The 19,418-nt window shown below is 38.1% G+C and overlaps 1 protein-coding gene across 3 annotated transcripts in view; it reads right to left on the bottom strand.

Annotated features, from left to right (window-relative positions):
* LOC133093739 (ubiquitin-conjugating enzyme E2 E2) overlaps window positions 1–19,418 on the bottom strand; it is a 364,710-nt gene that overhangs the window by 35,614 nt on the left and 309,678 nt on the right. For 2 of the 3 annotated variants that reach the window (XM_061193715.1, XM_061193717.1), the window contains one exon: window positions 15,101–15,248. In XM_061193715.1, coding sequence (XP_061049698.1) covers window positions 15,101–15,248 — 148 coding nt within the window. Of the gene's footprint in view, window positions 1–15,100; window positions 15,249–19,418 lie in introns of those variants that run through there. The other variant, XM_061193716.1, reaches the window with a different exon arrangement.

Below are 19,418 nucleotides of genomic sequence, written 5' to 3'. Positions count from 1 at the left end.
CAATAGCCAAGATATGGAAGCAACCTAAGTGTCCATCAACAGATAAATGGATAAAGAAGATGTCGTATATGTATACGATGAAGCCTTACTCAGCCATAAAAAAGAGTGAAATTCTGCCATTTGCAGCAACATGTATGGACCTAGAGAATACTATACTTAGTGAAGTCAGTCAGACAGAGAAAGACAAATACTGTATGTTTTCACTTACATGTGGAATCTAGAAAAGAAAAAACAAACGAATATAATAGAACAGAAACAGACTCACAGATATGGAGAACAAACAAGTGGTTACCAGTGGGGAGAGGGATGGGGGAGGGGCAAGACAGGGGAGGGGGTTAAGAAATACAAATGACTATGTATAAAATAGACAAGCTACAAGGATATACTGTACATCATGGGGAATATAGCCAATATTTTGTAATAATTTTAAATGAAGTATAATTTATAAAAATACTGAATCATTATGTTGTACACCTGAAACTAACATTGTAAATGTACTCTAGTTCAATTAAAAAAAAAGAGGGAGAGCAGCAGGTGACCAACAGGGATAAAAAAAAGAAAAGAAAAAGAGAAGAATCAGCAGAAAAACCAAGAGGCCGGAAATACATAGAAGAGAGAAGAGACCGCCTAGTAGGAAAAGGCGGAAAGGAGAAGGAATAACCAAGGAGACAGCCACCACAAAGCTCTGCCCTAAAGAAATAAGTATGTGCTGGTCCCCTTCACTTTGCCCTGCATCCAGCTCACTGATTGCTTCGGAGGATAGGGGGCCCTTCACGCTTGAGTGAGGAGTCAAATCAGAGCCTGGGGCGCAGGTGGGGTTTGTGCAGAGGTGCTCTGTTTTTATATCACGAAGCCCAGGAAGTAACGCACAGCAAGAGTCCCTGGGCTAATGAGGGTGGGTCAAAGGTGAGTAAGAAAGCATTTGTGAAGCCCCAGCATGTGTCTCTTTCAAAGGGCGATCTGGGTTGTACTACTTTTTGGATGACCTCTGATGCGGTCCGTTCTCCTCCTCGACTGCTTTGTCTGCTAGGGTCCCTGAAAGGGGCGCTCTTCCAAAGGCGGTGATGAACAGGCCGCTGTGGGAGTGTGGCTCACCGGACATTGGCTGCTTCTATTTGCAGGAGGACGGGGTCTAGGGCTCTCCCTCAAGAGCACCACTTTTCCCTCCAGCTTTCTCACAGAGCTGCTTCATCAACAAGTCTTCTGTGCATAAAGACTCTTTAACAGCCAGTGTGATCACAGAGGGGCCTCCCCGGTGTGCTGGGGTGGTGTCAGCGATCTCAGAGGTGGTCCTCCTGGAAGGGTCACCTGAACGGGGAATGTGACAGCCACACGGGGACTTGGGCCGAGAGAAAAGCTATCGGGGGCCCATGGCCGCTGGGCTGAGGGGTCCTTCCGAGTGGGGGAGGCAGGGGTGGGGGGACAGTCAACATCCTGGAGGGTGTTTCATGCTGTTATCACATTTTCAAAATGTATCCGCTTTTAAAATTTACAGTAGGTAAAATCCATGCTATGTCATTTGTAAACCAGGTATAGGTGTTTCTGACAATAAATGTTAGAATGATCCCATCGACCAACAACAAGTATTAACAAACCATGACATTACAGATATGGACTGAATGGGGAGAGAAGTCTGAATTGCAAAAGAAATTAACCAACCAAGAAATAGCACTTGGAGGTTCAAAAGTGGCATATAGAAAAAAAACAAAAACAACAACACCCCATAACTCAGGGACTTCCCTGGTGGTCCAGTGGTTAAGACTTTGCCTTCCAATGCAGGGGGCGCGGGTTTAATCCCTGGTCAGGGAACCAAGATCCCATAGGCTGCGAGGTGCAGCCAAAAAAGAAAAGAGTGGCATATAGTGAAGATCTAAGAGAATTACACAGACTATTCCCAGCTCCGTAATCATCTCATCATTTCTACATATTGTAAGTGATAGAAAAGACACCCGGGGCAAATCCTTGCCTGGGATTAAGAGCGGGTACCTTTCTGTGTGTGTGGAGACCCAGAGACCACAGGACAGCTGGACAACAGACAGAAAAAAATACCTCTCGTTGTTGGAACGAAACCACTTAGCGGAGCCTGACGCAGTTATGTTTCTCCTGACTGAAGCTGTAAATAAAGCCAAACAGCGAGTGCTGGGTCGTTATGAAATGTTCCCCTTGAACCTACCACAGCAGGACTTTAATCTCTTATATATGCCTTACTCTGCCCAAAAAGAGTCAAATGATTTGCAATAAAATGTCAATACTTATGCTCAATCAAATGATTACAACAGAAACAGAGTAAGTCATAATAAAGAACATGGACAGAGGTACAGAAAAGCAGCACGTATAATTAGTATGCATATTCATTATAAGGGTTAATGGAGTGATGGTGACTAAGCATTAAATCAGTGCTGTGCTACCTCATGACCAAGGTAAAAAAAGATGGGAGTACAGAAGCAAAGAGGGCTCATTTTAAAGAGTGAGAAACTTATTACTGGTCCTAAACTGTAAAAAACAAAACAAAACAAAAACCCACTGGGAGAGGTTATCTAGGGGAATAGGAAAGACCTTTGACCTAAAATATACAAGTCTTGCATAATTCCTTCCCTATCATTTAAAACAAATCTTGCTTTACTCTAGGTTCAGGAGAATTAATGAGCCCTTTTTCCACCACTGTAATCTTTATCTTTAAATGACCTTCATTTAAGAAATAATAAAGAAAAAGTTAATTAAGATCTAGCCTAAATGTTCTCGACTCTTCAGAAATTCCTCAAGTAAAGGAAAGATAGTCTTTAAATCATTCTTTGGCTAAAGAGTTCTGAGTAAAAGACACATTTCCATACAAGTAAAGATGATGTTTGTTTATACTGAGGGTCTGCTTCACTTTTCAATTTCTTATTTGTGTTTTCAGAGCCTTTCACTGACAAGGACAGAACAGATATTTCAACAGCTTTACCCAATTCCCAAAAGAGCATCAGATGTTAAAGATTTGAAGACAATTTATGGGGAGAAAAACACCTCAAAAACAGACAATTTACTAAATTCTGACACTTAAGAAATACATTCATTAATTGAGTTTAGTGGAGGAAGACTTCAGTTTGGGGAGAGTGTAGAAATGGATACGTACTGATTCAGACCACCCCATCATTTCCTCCGTGTTTCTCTAAAGAAAAAATAGATCACTGCTGATTTCTAAAAAGGAAAACCCCCAAGTGACATTTTCTAAAAAGTAGATTGAAGAGAATTTCCATCATGATTTAATATATACAGCAACTTTTTAATGAGATCAACTTCCAAACCAATAAATTACAGGTTATTATTGCAGGGACAGCAATAGATGACTTTATAACAAAATGTGTAGCAACAGCTAATCCATGTCTAGATTTATATTAATTAAGAGATAAGAAAATATGCACAGGGAATGCTAAGCAGAAGTGGGTCAAAGCCAGGGCTAAAAAGTTGAGGTCAGTGAGTCTAAATCTATACCACATTATAATGAGACAAATTTAACTGACAAATATACTTTGCTGAGTCCCACTGAATTGGAGTTTGCAGACCAAAGAGCCTCAAAGGAAAATTAAATACTTACATTTAAAGGACAGTTGATTTAAGAAAAAATTAAGAAGCATGCATTATTTTTACAAGAAAATACACTAAAGATATTTCCACTTGAAAAAAGAAAGAGCCACTACAGATGCATAATCAAGGAGTACATGCATCTAGAACCCCCTTTTTTTTTTCACCTTAGATACCCTCTTCCACGATGAACACTATGAATATACCCATGGCTAGAACTGAGTTCCCCAAACGCAACTCTCGCATGTAAATCAAAGGCTTCTTTGCCTGGTTAGAATAACTGCGACTTTAAATCACTTTTCCAGAGAATTAAACAAACAAGCAAACAAAACCCTCCCACGAACAGTAATCTTTCACTTAAAAACTTTTACCGAACTAGACACAGGCTAATTTGAACTCAGATGTGATGAATCCCAACTCTAAGCTACCCACAGTATTTGTGTTGGTTTGTTTTTGTTTTGTTTTTGGCCGCGCCACGTGGCTTGAGGAATTTTAGTGCCCCAACCAGGGACTGACCCCGGGCCCCCTGCGGCGGAAGCTCAGCATCCTAACCGCAGACTGACAGCGAATTCCCTCTCCACAGTATTTTCAATGTAACTCCATTGAAAGCCTTCTCTGCAGGCTCAAAACTATTCCGGATAAGGCTGAAATTACTATACACCAGCCCTATGTGACCCTTGCCTAGATAAAAACCGTACACATTCCTCAGGTAAATGCACCCTTCTACAGAGGACCAGGGGTGGCTGGTACTCTTATGTGTCATTGCCTGAGTGAAGCAGGGTTATTTATTCATGCACTGTAGCTGAGTGCTCTTTTCTAGAGTTTTTCGTCTAAAAACCTAACGCTGGCATCCAAAGCTCAATATACTGTAAAGACATGTCCTCTACGTCTCCATTTATCCTGATTTCCCTTATGTATTTGAATTAGACTGTGGATGAACACGTTTTCCATCACGGGAGCCAGTCTGCACAAAAAAGTCAGTCGCCGGGGTAAGGTGTGGCCACGAAGCTCTTCACTGATGTGAAGTCCCCCCAAAAGGTCCTACCTACATGCCTGCCCACTGGGCACACGGCCGGCAGGCTTCTGTCAGCTGGCCTAGCACCTGAATATCACAAACAATATGACTAATTTGGGGAAATGCCCTCAAAGGAAAGGCAGTGCTGAATTAGGGGGAAAAAAACTCTTGCATTTTTTAAGAAAAAACAAATGGGGGCGTTCATTACTCAAGTTTAAAAGTGCTTCATTTGGCTCCTCCACAGGCTACTCTGCAGCAGAAAAGTTCTTCAAATACACCAAAAGTATTTTGATGTATAATTTTTTCCCAGGAACACACCTGTCGTGGAAAGACATATGCCTGTGGTTTAAAGGAAGTCCTGTACTGCTTAGCACAGGATTCTTCACCAACGTGACACAACCAGAAATTCAACACCCATAATAAGCATGAGGCTCCAGGATCTCTTAAAGGACAAACAGAAAGAGAAGACAAAGAGAAGGAAGTTATTGCTGTTGGGTAGGAATAATTAGTCTGACGTTTTAGAAGCATCTTCTTTTTAATATAAGAACTATTGCACATGCTGTTACTGACAGCCCCTTCCCAGGCCCAATTTTGAACGGAAGGCGGAGTTAGAAAATAAGGAAAAGTAAAGATGACTGCTGATCTGTTAAGGGTGCCAGACATTGGTAGGGTTACATTAACTCTTCAAATTCCCATAATTATGATATTTCTCCCCAGACAATACAATCTCAAATATCCCAATTAAAAAGGCAAACTGTTAATCATCCGATGTTTTGTCCACACAAGTACATTTCTGGACAATTAGAGGTGCTTTATTATGTTTCAGAATTCTAAAGTTTCCATATTAAAACACTACAGTGCATGGTAACGATTTCAAACATGTGTTACTTAAAATAGTTTATCGTCATTTCTCCTTAAAAAAACAAGACTTCACTCAGTGGCCTACTGTCCACAGCAACACACATTGCACCCTTCAGTAACGAATATTAATAATAATTGTGAGGCAACAACCCGTTCTGAAGTTGACTGTTTCATCCCTTTTAAAAAGGGTTGCCGTGAAAATGAATGGTGGAAAGCAATATTATCTGAGACTAGTTAGCCTGTCTAAAAGAGTACTTGCTAACCTGTAATAATACCTCAACCCTAAATAAAGGTAAGTTTTGAATCTGTATTAGGTGAGGGATATATTAGGGTTCATTATAACCATTTTCTCTATCTTTCTGAATGTGAAAAACCCAATTTCACCCCTTTCCTTGGTAAAGCAGAGTCTATAGGGCATCCAGTCTAAACATTTTACTAATGTTCCCTATATGTGCTTAAAAGTATTAGGTCTTTGCTCATTTAAAATTTCCTACAATTCATTAAAAAATAACTAATCAGGCTGACCTTTTCTTAATTATACTGAAATGGTGAGATTTTTACTGTACACGCTGTCACAGGACACACCAATCAGAATCCTTACAAAGGATGAGTGGACAACTCCATAATGGTTAAAAAGAGAGCAGAATTGCAGTTGCAGCTCCGGGATTCATCTTCCTGCTTTAGGAACGCCAGAGCACAGCTCTTCCCTGGTCACAGCTATTCTCTAGGTCAGAGGTAAGGAAATGGAAGCCAGAAAAAGAAACAGGAGGATGATAAATCCAAGGCTGTATTTTCATATTTACCACTGGGAGCAATTTTCCCAATGGCCCTTTTCTTAAGTTAAGTTATGAAGGTGAAACTTTATGGGCACGTTTTAAGTGCATCTCATCCCATATATCAACAAATATGGTAAAGTCTAGTTTTTACCATCTTTAAAAGAACCAAACCTACTAAGGAGATATATTTAACTATGAAAGCAACAAAGCTTTTGGAGGTCAGCATTTCTGGACAATGATCTATCAAAAGAATAATAAGCAGCTAATGTTCTTTTTAACCTAGACACATTGGCTGTTCAGGAAAGATAGCAAAGTGATGGTTATGTTAGATAAAGACTTGCCTACAGCCTATACCTGTTAAAGAAATTGAACCAGTAATTAATAACCTTCCAAAACACAAAGCACCAGGCCCACATGGGTTTACTGATGAATCCTACCAAATATTTAAGGAAGAAATTATAACAATTCTCTACAATCTCTTCCAGAAAATAGAAGCAGAGGGAATACTTCCTAACTCATTCTGAGGCCAGCATTACCCTAATACTAAAACCAGACAAGGACATTAAAAGAAAAGGAAACTACAGACCAATCTCTCTCATAAACACTGATGCAAAAATCCTCAACAAAATATTAGCAACAATATATAAGAAGAATTATACATCACCACCAAGTGGGATTTATCCCAGGTATGTAAGACTGGTTCAATATTCCAAAATGAATTAATGTAAAACCATCACATCAACAGGCTAACGAAGAAAAATCATATGATTATATCAATAGATGCAGAAAAAACATCTGACAAAATCCAACACCCATTCATGAAAAAAACCCTCAGCAAACTATAGAAATAGAAGGAAACTTCCTCAACTTGATTTTAAGAATCTACAAAAAAACCTACAGCAATCATCACACTTAATGGGGAGGAAGTTTTCATTTTCTCACCAAGGTCAGGAAAGAGGCAAAAATGTCCCCTCTCATTATTCCTTTTCAACATTACACTGGGAGTCCTAACTAAGAAGAAGGAAAGAAGAAAATGAAAAAAATAGTATGCGGATTAGGAAGGAAGAAAAAAAACTATTTTTTCACAGATGACATGACTGTCTAGGTAGAAAATCTGAGAGACAAAAAAATTCTCCTAGAAATAATAAGTAATTATAACAATGCTACTGGACACAAAGTTGATGTACAAAAGTCAATTACTTTCCTATATTCCAGTAATGAACGAGTGGAATTTGTAATTAAAAACACAGTATCATTTACATTAGCACCCGATAAAAGGAAATACTTAGGTATGAATCTAACAAAATGTGTACAAGATCTATATGAGGAAAACTACAAAACTCTGATTAAAGATATCAAAAAGGAACTAAATAAATGGAGCTATTCTGTGTTATGGATAGAAAGACTCAATATGTCGAGATGCTAGTTCTTCACAACTTGACCTATAGATTCAACACAATCCCAATCAAAATCCCAGCAAGTTATCAATATTTTGTGGATATTGACAAACTGAATCTAAAGTATATGGAGAGTCAAAAGACCCAGAATAGCCAACATAATATTAAAGAAAAAGAGCAAAGTCACAGGACGGACACTTTCCAACTTCAAAATTTACTATAAAGCTACAGTAATCAAAACAGTGTGGCACTGTGAAAGAACAGATAAATAGATCCATGCAAAGTAACAGAGAGCCCAGGTGTCCTTTAGTAGCTGAATGCATAAAGTTTGCTACAACCGCACGATGGAATATTTTTCAGAGCTAAAAAGAAACGCGCCATCAAGCCATGAGAAGACATGGAGCAAACTTAATGCATATTACTAACTGAAAGAAGCCAATCTGAAAAGGTAAATACTGTATGAGTCCAACATATGACCTTCTGGAAAAGGCAAAACTATGGACACAGGAAAAAGATCAGTGGTTGGTGGGGGTTAGGGATGAGAAAGGGATGACCAGGTGGAGCATGGAGGACTTTTAGGGCAGTGAAGCTATTCTATGTGGTGCTGTAATAGTACATATCATCATGCATTTGACATAACCCATAGAGTGTACAACACCAGAAGTGAGCTCTAACGTAATCTACGCACACTGAGGGATAACCCTATATGCAGGTCCATTGACTGTAACAAATGTACACTCTGGTGCAGGATGCTGACAGTGGAGGAGGCTGTGGGTGTGTGGATATGAAAACACTTCCTACTTGCTGCTCGATTTTGCTGTAAAACTAAAACTGCTCTAAAAATAAAGTTTATTTTATGTCTACGGCCAGAAAAAAAAAAAAAAAAGACTTGCCTACATGAAGTGTCAACAGAAACACCAAAGGCTGATTAGGACACTTGCACCTCTGTCTCTCACCTACACACTAAAGCCCCCAACCCTTACCTGGCAACTCTTTGTCTCAAAGAGGAATCCTTTTCCCTTGTTTCACTACATGGCGATCCAAAGTCTGAACCCATGATCAGGTAATTTTAAGTTTCCTTTATCATTCTATATTTCCTAGAAGATCATCCTTTGACAAAATGTTACAACTGGATCTTTCAGTTTCATTATTATATACCAGTATACCTTGTAAGATAACTATAAAGGGTTTCTTCTTACAGAGTGACAAGGTAGGGAAACAATCCTTTTAATAGCATTCAAGAGTCACAATTATAAATATATAGGTCAAGGTGAATATCTCAGAATTTCTATTTTCTGGTTTTTTTTAACCTAATTTATGATGGTATAGAATAATTTCTGTGAAACTTCTTTCATTTGCAAAACTGAAACGGCATTTTCTTTAATGATGCATATTCCCTGGTTTTATTCATCCTTCTCAATGAAGCCTCAGTTCTTCTAGAACCTCCACACCCTAGACAGCATATTTCCAAATTGATCTGAGTAAGCTTATGGGCACCGATGGGGCAAGAGGGGGCAGTGACCCCAGGAGTCTACAGCGAACACTGAGCCAGAACCCAAAGCCCTTTATACATTTTTTTGGTCCCCATTTAACTCCTGGTATTTAAAATACCAGGTAGGTTAATTAACTACATGTAACTACAGCTTTCTCTTTCTTGTATAAGGTGTCAGGGAAGATAAATGACTACAAATTATAGTTTATTTACATCTATATTTGGAAGTACTGATTGGAATGGCTTTTGGAATTCAACATGTAATATTCTAGAAGCCAATTCTTCACAAACAAGGAAAACAGCCTGAAGTTAGCTGTATGTGGTACCGTGTATTTCTACATTATAAGTTTCTCACTTTAAAAAAAAGTCATAGGTATCAGAAGATATCTGACGTCTACGTAGCCATCTGTGATGTCTGTTCTAGAAAAATCAACTTTTTTTTTTTGCATTCCTGTTAAGATAGCCTGTTTTGAAAACAGGTAGGCTTATCACTTTTACAGCTTTCCCTAAATTTCAGTTAAATAAATTGTCCTCTGCCAGTTCTCAAGTGTAGGAGTAGAATGGGGTATGCGGAAGCGAGGTTTGCGCTGCTGTTGTAAGCAACGGAATTCTCTTAAATTCCATTTATGTACCTTGCATCAGCCTAAGAGCTCACAAACGTAGTGTAAATAATCCACACAAATACATCTGTGTTGAAATAATTAATCCTATTTTATGGTCCCCACCCCTCAGCAGTCACTATCAAAAAGTTTAATATTTAATAGTAACACAATTTACTACGGAATCATAACCAGGGCAAAGACAAGCAATTGGTAACAATCAAAGTTAATGTATCTGAGACAATTGGTGGATAAGGACTGTATTAGTTGTTTAAAAACAGGCCATAAGAGATCTGGAGCTAAGGGCTGTGATGCTGGGGAAGGAGGAGGCCATTTGAACCCTATCAAAGGGTCCCAGGGAGCAGATTCTTCCCTCCGTTTGCTGCATCTGGGAAGAACAGAACTCTCACCAGGGAAGCTGCAGCTGCATGCACCCTTGGCTTAATTGTTGTGTAAGGCGGAGGGTTAATTAGCTGCCATTCTTAGCTCCACTTGTTGTTCTAATAAAGATCTGCATAAATCTGAGACTGGGAGTAACCGATCCTTGATTTCATTTGGCAGATGATGGGGTGGAGGGGAGGAGTGTGACGATTGTGGGTATGCTCAGAGCATCTTCAAGTGACCTGGCCTGGGGCGTTCTGCCTGCTTGAAAAGTGGTGGACGAAGACCTCTCGGCTGTTTATGGACGCGGGACCCTGCTGGCCAGGCTCACCGCAGGCAGCCTGGAGTGTGAAGCAGATTATCAGGGGATGAAATACACAGAGTGTATTTGCAAAGCACTCAGTATGGATCTCTAAAAGGAGAGGACAGATAAAAAATTCAGCATCACAATTCTGTTTTATTATGCCTAAAAATTTCTGGCAATCATTCCTCAATATCCAATACTCGGTTTTCCAATTTCCGATTATCTCCTAAGTGGCATATGTTTTTGGGGGGGGTGGAATTTTTTCATGATACAGTGTCAGAATCACACTTAGAATCAAACCAGTTCACAAGAGCATAAGAATCTCATGATGTCTCCTGAGGTAGGCACTATCATGCCTATTTTACAGACCAGAAGGCTGAGGCAGAGAGGAGTTAGTAGCCTGATGGTCACAGTCAGAATGAAGGGGAAAGCTTAGCAGCTAAGTAGAAATTTGCAGCAAAGAATAAATAAATAAATAAAAGGCCTGGATGGTTCTATTAAGAACACACCACAGAAATAGAGACTTAGGTACAAATGAACTGAGAGTGTGGAACAAAAAAGTTTATAACCACCAAGTTGTCTTTTCAGAATTTCCCCATATTATGAAATGCCAACATCTTCCATTTCAGCACTTAGGGAACGACCACAACAACAAAAGAATCAAAGAAGTTCATAACACTTTAGAAAGCAACAGTAGTAGAGCAGAAAGAACTGAGATTAATGATGCCAGATGATACGCAGATTTATGAAAAAAAATTAATAATATTTCTGGACATTACTCTGTGGATAAAGCATTTGGGACAGGAAAACTGTTGACCTTATTTTATCTCATAACTGCCAGTGTTCTCAGGATAGTTCATTTTGTATGAGGGAAAATACCCATTATTTATAGGCCTGAAGACCGTTATATAGGCAGATTTTAAATAATAAATCAACAGATTTCATATAAAGAATATGCTAAAACAGCTAAGAGTTTGAAAAGGCAACCACAAAACAGCAAAAACAAACTTTGAAAGATGACATTAAATAGAACAGAGCTTAAATTTTATATATGCTTGAGAGTGTTTACAAATAGGAGCTCGTCCATGAAAGATGGAAATGTGTTTACTACCGTAAACTTCAGCAATTCATGGATTAAATCATGTTCACCAAGCAGGACCACAGTCAGAGGATCTGGGAGGCTGGTGCTGACCTTTTGAGCTCATCAACCTCCACTCCTCTGGCTGTCCCTTTGTCCCCAGCAGTGTGTCACAGCCATACTCTGGCAGCCAGCTATGCCTGACAAAGCAGAGTGTCACAGCGGGCCCAATAAACACCCTTGTGAAGTGTGAACAGGGAGACCTGCCTAGAACAGACCTGCTGGGAACAGAATAGTTACCCCTGGTGCACCCGTCAACTGGCTGGTAATGGTTGGACATCTGCCACCTGACAGATAATCCTTTCCAAGAGATAATATAGTCTCAGCACTACTAATTCAGGATTAGGCTTTTTTTCAGATTAAAAAATCCAAGAGGAGGTGGTATTTGTTAGAGATTATTTAATACTATCTTCTAGGGCTTCCCTGGTGGCGCAGTGGTTGAGAATCTGCCTGCCAATGCAGGGGACACAGGTTCGAGCCCTGGTCTAGGAAGATCCCACATGCCGCGGAGCGACTAGGCCCGTGAGCCACAACTACTGAGCCTGCGCGTCTGGAGCTTGTGCTCCGCAACAAGAGAGGCCATGATAGTGAGAGGCCCGCGCACCGCGATGAAGAGTGGCCCCCGCTTGCCACAACCAGAGAAAGCCCTCGCACAGAAACGAAGACCCAACACAGCCAAAAATAAATAAATAAATAAATAAGTTGATAATATAATTAAAAAAAAAATACTATCTTCTCTCAGTTAAATGCAGCTGAGTGGGTACTTATCACATCGAATGGATGCCCATTTGGAGTCCTAAATATTCTGAGAGATAACATCAAGAACAATCCATTATGCTTACAAAGGGCGTTCACATACACCATCTCATTTTAAACTCACAGGAATCCTGTGATTTAGGTACAGCTGAGGATAATGTCCGTTTGATATAACGAACGGAGGCTGAGGAAAGTTAAACGGCTGGTACAAGGTCACACAAGTAATAAACAGTGGAGCTGGTTTTTAAATCTACATCTGCTGACTATCAATACCATGCAAGAAAGGGTGTGTAGCCCCACCCTGAAACACAAAACATCTGCTTCTGAATGGACCAAAAATTCTTGAAAGAGACAAATGTAAATTATGAGAAAAATATGAAAGAAGATGAAAAAAAAACCCCAGTTCATGTAGGAACAAGAGTGGGAGCCCTTATAAAGTTGGTTAAATCTGTGTCTTCATGCAAAGCCTACTTCTGAGCTGACAGCATTTCCGGTGTTAAAATAGGTCTGCAGATTCAGTGTAGGAAAATCTTTATTCATAGTCTATCAAACTTACATTTGTGATTGTTTGAAAATAGGTTAGATTGAAGTTTAACGTAAATCTAGGGAGAAAAATCAACAGACTAGAAGGAAGTGTACCAGAAAAAACAGTGTGAAATAAATCCACTGAACAAAACAATGGACATTTTTGACTTGTTTTTGATAACTTTGTTTAAAACCCTAGAAGTGTGAACATACCTGTAAATGATGTGCCGATTAGAAACCTTTTTTATGTGTGTTCAAGTATGAACACTTAGTTTGTTACCATGTATTTTACAGATAGTATTCTATTCTTATACCAGATAGGCTATCTCTAGTTGGTGACACTTAAGGAACATTACTAGCTTTAGGTTTTTTCTTACTATTCATAGCATAATTTTCAAAATCTATTTATCCTATTTATGTGATTTTGCTTTAGCCAGGGGTGATTTTTTATTCTTTTTGCAGAATGTGTCTCTAATTTTCTGAGACACAGAAAAAACTCTAACTTACGGAACGGAAACCTTTCTTGACTGCTGAGAGAAGGCTCTGGTGGAGCGCAGGGTCACCTCCATAGAGAAGAGAATCAGGTGACGGGTCCATTTCAGCTCACGTGGTTCTCTCTGGGGTAAGGACTGCCTCTCGGCACCAAGTTTTCTCTAAGTGTGAAGTGACACCTTATTCCATGTATAAGAAATGAAGACTTCTTATTCATCTTGTGTGAGGCTCATAAGTGCCTCATAAATAGTAGAGTCTCAAAAGTTTTTTTTGCTTTCTTTCTTTTTCCCCCAGTTTTATGGAGCTATAACCGACATATAACACTGTGAGTTTAAGGTGTACGGCATGATAACTTGACACCCAAAGTTTCCTGAATAAGTGACTTACCTCTCAAAATAAATTTTTTCTCTAAAAAACAAAAAAAACCCTCCTCTCCAAATTTCAGCAAACCCCAGAAGAAGTACTTTTTGGAGAGTGGGGAGGCAGATGTAGTCCCACGTTGCAACATTTCCAAAAGGAAATATCACACACACAAAAAGCCTTTTTAAGACAAGACCTCCAAATGAGGTTATACAGCGTCACAGAGACAAATGGGATTGAAATAGGAATAGTGAGACTGAAAAAACAAAGTATTTGTCATTTAGTTTTAAATTAGTGCATCATGACTGAACTTCACTATCTGGCAGGAAGTATGAATTAATTTAAAAAATATTTTATAATGATCTTGCACAACTATATTTTCTTTTTGGTGTTAAAAGCATTAATTTGTTATATATAGTCTACATATATCACAATTTAATTAGATTCTGTTTTTAAATGCCTTCACTAAAAAAAAGTTTTATTACTGAAAAACAACAAACATACAAAAATGGAAAAGATGATAATTTCTTCACGTTTTATTAACCAGCCAGGGACCTAAGAGAGACCTTGATTCCCATTTGCCATTTCTCTCTTGTCTAAAACTTCACTTATCTAGTGAGTTCATTCCTGAACATGGTAGATGGAATCTCATAAAACATTAAGACTATTAATTAACTACTCAATGAAGAATTTCTCATTGAGAACATCAGTGAAAACCCCAATGAAAAACCTTTGGATTTTTGTATTTTCCAAAATACACCCAAATATGTAAAAAAATTGGCAGTTGGTTAGTCTTTTAGTTAAAAGAAGCTGGTCAAAGACATGTAATCACGCATCTAGGAAGACAGGAAGTAAGAATTTTCAGCATGAAGCATACCAGCAAGCCTCAAGGGCTTGGCCATAGGCTCTTTTCAGGTTTCCTGGGAAGCTGTACCTCCTCGTTGACTTTTTGGGTATTTCCTAGTTCAGGAGTTTTTTGGCCCTAACAGCTTGTAAGGATGCACGATTACTGAGATGCGAAAATGGTGACGCCTGTGTGGTGCTGCTTGGTGGCTGTCGGATTTTAATAGCCCACATTTCCCAAATGAACATCTTCTGGTAGGCACCTAATTAAACATCTAGCTATTCAATTTCAATTTCTATTATTATTTGGAAGCAGAATGTAACGCATTCCTTACATGCACTTCCCCATCGAAAATGATTTTTCATGCATGCTTATCACACTATGCTTTTTCCTTCTTGGCAAATAATAAGTTCTCGAAAGACCAATGACCAGACTGAATTGAAAAAGAAAGCAGTTACAAACTATGAAAATTTAAGATCAATAAGAATAAAAATAATAGTGCTGGCGGTAGTATTGGCAGTGGCAAACAATTTACTAAGGTCTGACATTCAAGCCTTGAGTAGCTCCAACTCTACCCTGGATCACAAGTCTCTTACCGGGATTGCAGTCTGTAAGAAGAGAGCAAATGGACAGGAGAACTTTAGAAATGGTGAGGGCCGGGCTCCAGTTGTCTTTCAGGATGTCCAGACAGATCACGCCTTGGCTGTTAATATTACAGTGATAAATCCTGGTTCGGAAGGTAACCTAGAAGAAAATGCAAAGTTGATATAAATAGACATGCTCTTTATTTATTTATTCATAAAATTTTATTATAGTTGATTTACAGTGTTGTGTTAGTTTCAGGTGTACAGCTAAGTGATTCAGTTATACATACACATATATTCATTCTTTTTCAGAGTCTTTACCCATATAGGTTATCACAGAATATTGAGTAGAGTTCCCTGTGCTATACAGTAGAGGTCCTTGTTGGTTATCTATCTTAAATATAGTAGTGTGTGTATGTTAATCCCAAGCTTCTGATTTATCCCTCCTTGCCCACATTTCCCCTTTGGTAACCATAGGTTTGTTTTTGAAATCTGTGAGTCTGTTTCTGTTTTGTAAATAAGTTCATTTGTATCGATTTTTAAAATTAGATTCCACATATGAGTGATATCATATGATACTTGTCTTTCTCTTTCTGACTTACTTCACTTAGTATGATAATCTCTAGGTCCATCCATGTGCCTGCAAATGGCATTATTTCATTCTTTTTTGTGGCTGAGTAATATTCCATTGTATATATGTGTGTGTGTGTGTGTGTGTGTATGTGTGTGTGTGTGTATATACACACACACACACATACACACACATATATATATATACCACATCTTCTTTATCCATTCCTCTGTCGATGGACATTTAGATTGCTCCATGTCTTGGCTATTGCAAACACTGCTGCAATGAACATTGGGGTGCATGTATCTTTTCAAATTATGTTTTTCTCTGGATATATGCCCAGGAATGGGATTGCTGGACCATATGGTAGCTCTATTTTTAATTTTTTAAGGAACCTCCACACTGTTCTCCATAGTGGCTACACCAATTTACACTCTCACCAACAGTGTAGGAGGGTTCCCTTTTCTCCACACCCTCTCCAGCATTTATTGTTTGTAGACTTTTTGGTGATGGCCATTCTGACCTTTTATAAGACAAAATAATCCAAGGGTCACTGGTTGACCCTATACTTAATTGTTCCTTCGGCACACGAGAAGAATCAATAAACAAAATCATTATTTTAGAACTTCTCATTCTGGGCACAGAGGACTAAACTCCAGCGGCAAAATCATGACATTCTGCTTTTGATGAAGAGTCTAATCACTTAACGAACGTTCTGGGGACTGAATTTGCTCTTGGTGAAACTGCAGGAATGCTCGTAGGGGAAAACTAACTCAAGGCTCGAAAAAAAGTTCAAAGAAAGACATTTTCAAAAATAAAAATTGCAAAGGAAACTTTTCTTAGATTCCAGTTATTTGAAGGATTTTGCACATTATTAAATTCAAAAAAAAACACATGGCAATATTACAAAAAGGAAATAAACATTCTATGTTACAGTTTAAAAACATGAACTAGGGCACGTATGTAAATAATACACTTAGTTCATGGAAAAACTGTATTAGTTATAATTTACAAACCTTTTCCTCCTTAAATTCTGTATTTTGAATGTACTATTAGTGCAGCCTCCCTATAATAGCTAGATTGCCACTGTACTTTGCTTAGGCAGAATTCTGAAACACGCTTATACAAATTTTTCAAGAACTTTGATTGAAAAAGTTAAGTCCAAATCAGTTCTGTAACTCTGATAAAATTCTGTTTTATCAATACAAAAGTCTTATGTAAGCAACAAGATTTTAATGCTATTTACTAATATCATGTTTATAAATGTTCTCAAATTTATAAGCTGGAATATTCAAAAAATCTTGGTGTTCTCAAGACCAGTCCTTTTGGTACTCTAAGTTCAAAATGACTCTGAACCAAGAAACACACACATGGCAGATCTTTGTAGGTGCTGCCACCCTACCAGAGCATCCAGTATCCACTCAAACATCAGATTTGCTGAATTTGTATGATGTCAAGGTCAGAAAGGGCAGATCCAGCCTTCTATCAATATTACTGTTCAACAACATGGTACCATTCTCAGGCTAGATGACCACTTGCCCTGTTAGCAACACGCCAGACCGGATAACCTCGATATCCCCCCGCCAACCCCACACATCCCAAACACCCAGGAATGTTGAAGAAAATATAACTAACAGTCTTTAAAATGCATAGCTGAGTGGGTAAGGGGCATCCCCAGAGGCCAGAACTGAAAACCAAAAATCACAGCAAGTACATGAGCTGACAGTGTAGCTGCCAGGGGTGGGGCTTGGGTTTTGATGCCCTCATGGAGAAAGAAGATGAAACCTTAGGTCTGTAGGTGGTGAGGGTTTGGAATTGAGAGCCCTTACATAAATTAGGCCACCCGAGCAACTAGTCTTTCAGTAAATGACTGAACCTGAAAAGATGATGCCTCATGGGAGAGAGAGTTAAGACACTAGCCAGAGAGAACTTGGGCACTGGAATTGGGAGAAAAGTGTTTCCCCTGAGAATTCTAAATCCTGGGCACGTAGACTATGCAAACACTAACTAAAAAAGAGCTAAAAAGAGTTTTTTTTTTTTTATTACTATCAGATCAAATACATGTTTAAGGCAAAACATATAAATATATTTAAGACAAAAATGAATAAAGAGAATAACTGCATTATGATTAAATTAATAATTCACAAGGAAAACATAACAATTCTGAATGTATTATACCTAACAACATAGCCAAAAATATAAAAAGCAAAAGTTGGAGGAATTATAAGGAGAAAATGACACATCTACAGTCAAAGAGGGACACTGTCACTGCAGTAGATTTGGTCAACCAGACCAAAACATAGCAAGGATACTGAAAATATGAAAAGCCAAATTAACAAAATGAAGGTACTGAATGAAGATGAAATTCCATGCTCAACAACTAAAGGATACTTATTCTTTTCCAAGCACATAAGAAACATTTATAAAAACTGATCACATGCTAAGCCACAAAGAAAGCTTAACATATTTCCAAAAATTATTAAGACTATTAAGGTCCCCCTTCATATGTTTGCAAACTGAAAAACACATTTTCAAATAATTCTTGTATCAAAGAAAAAAAATCAGCTATGTTTATAACTGAGTGACAATGAAAATGTTGGGTTGCCAATACCAAAATCTGTGATTTGCCTAAAATAGTTAATGAAAGAGAAAGCTACAGTTTTAAATGCATATATTAAAAAGGAAGACATTTCCTGAGTTGTGTCCAAAGGAAGAAAAAAGAATAGAGTAAATCCCATGAAAGTAGAGAGAAATGGGCAGAAGTTAATAAAATAGAGAATACCTGTGATATTAAAATTCTGCAGAGAAGTGAGAGTACCCAGCTGTTTAAGTGCTAGATGAAAAGACAAAATACTTTTATGATCCAGTGTACGTGATAAGTGGCTTTTGTCCATAATACCATATTTTAAAAACCTATCTGAGTAGTTTCCTGTGCTATACAGTATATCCTTGCTGGTTACCTATTTTATATATAGTAATGTGTGTATGTTAATCTCAAACTCCTACTGTATAGCACAGGCAACTCTACTCAATACTCTGTAATAACCTATATGGGAAAAGAATCTGAAAAAGAATGGATATATGTATATATATGTATAACTGAATCACTTTGCTGTACACCTGAAATTAACACAACATTGTAAATCAACTATACTCCAATAAAATGTAAAAAAAGAGAAAAACCTAGCTCAGGCTACTCTGAGCCAGTTAATCATCAAAATGACTAAAGGAGGGAAGTATTATTATTGTACTCACTTTAAAAAGAAGCTGTAAGTATGTGAGGTTGGTAGATGCTAACTAAACTTACTGTGGTACTTATTTCAAAATATATACATATATCAAATGAGTGTGTTGTACACCTAAAATTAATACAATGTTATATGTCAATTATATCTCAATAAAACAAAAAATAATTTTTTTAAATAAAGAAACTGAGGAATCTCCATGCTGTTTTCCATTGTTGCTGCACCCATTTATATTCCTATGATATGATCCAGCAATTCCACTCCTGGGCATTTATTCGAAGAAGACAAAAACACTAATTTGAAAAGATATATGCACTCCTATGCTCATGGCAGTATTATTTTCAATAGCAGATATGGAAGCAACATAAGTGTTCATCGATAAATGAATGAATAAAGATGTAGTGTACACACACACACACACACACACACACACAGGAATATTACTCAGCCATAAAAAAGAATGAAATCTTGCCATTTGCAACAATATGGATGGACCTAGAGGGTATAATGCTAA

This window comes from Eubalaena glacialis, chromosome 6 (genome assembly GCF_028564815.1).
Source record: "Eubalaena glacialis isolate mEubGla1 chromosome 6, mEubGla1.1.hap2.+ XY, whole genome shotgun sequence".
NCBI lineage: Eukaryota > Metazoa > Chordata > Mammalia > Artiodactyla > Balaenidae > Eubalaena > Eubalaena glacialis.
Note: the sequence above shows the minus strand (reverse complement) of the source record. Positions and strands in the feature narration are given on the sequence as shown.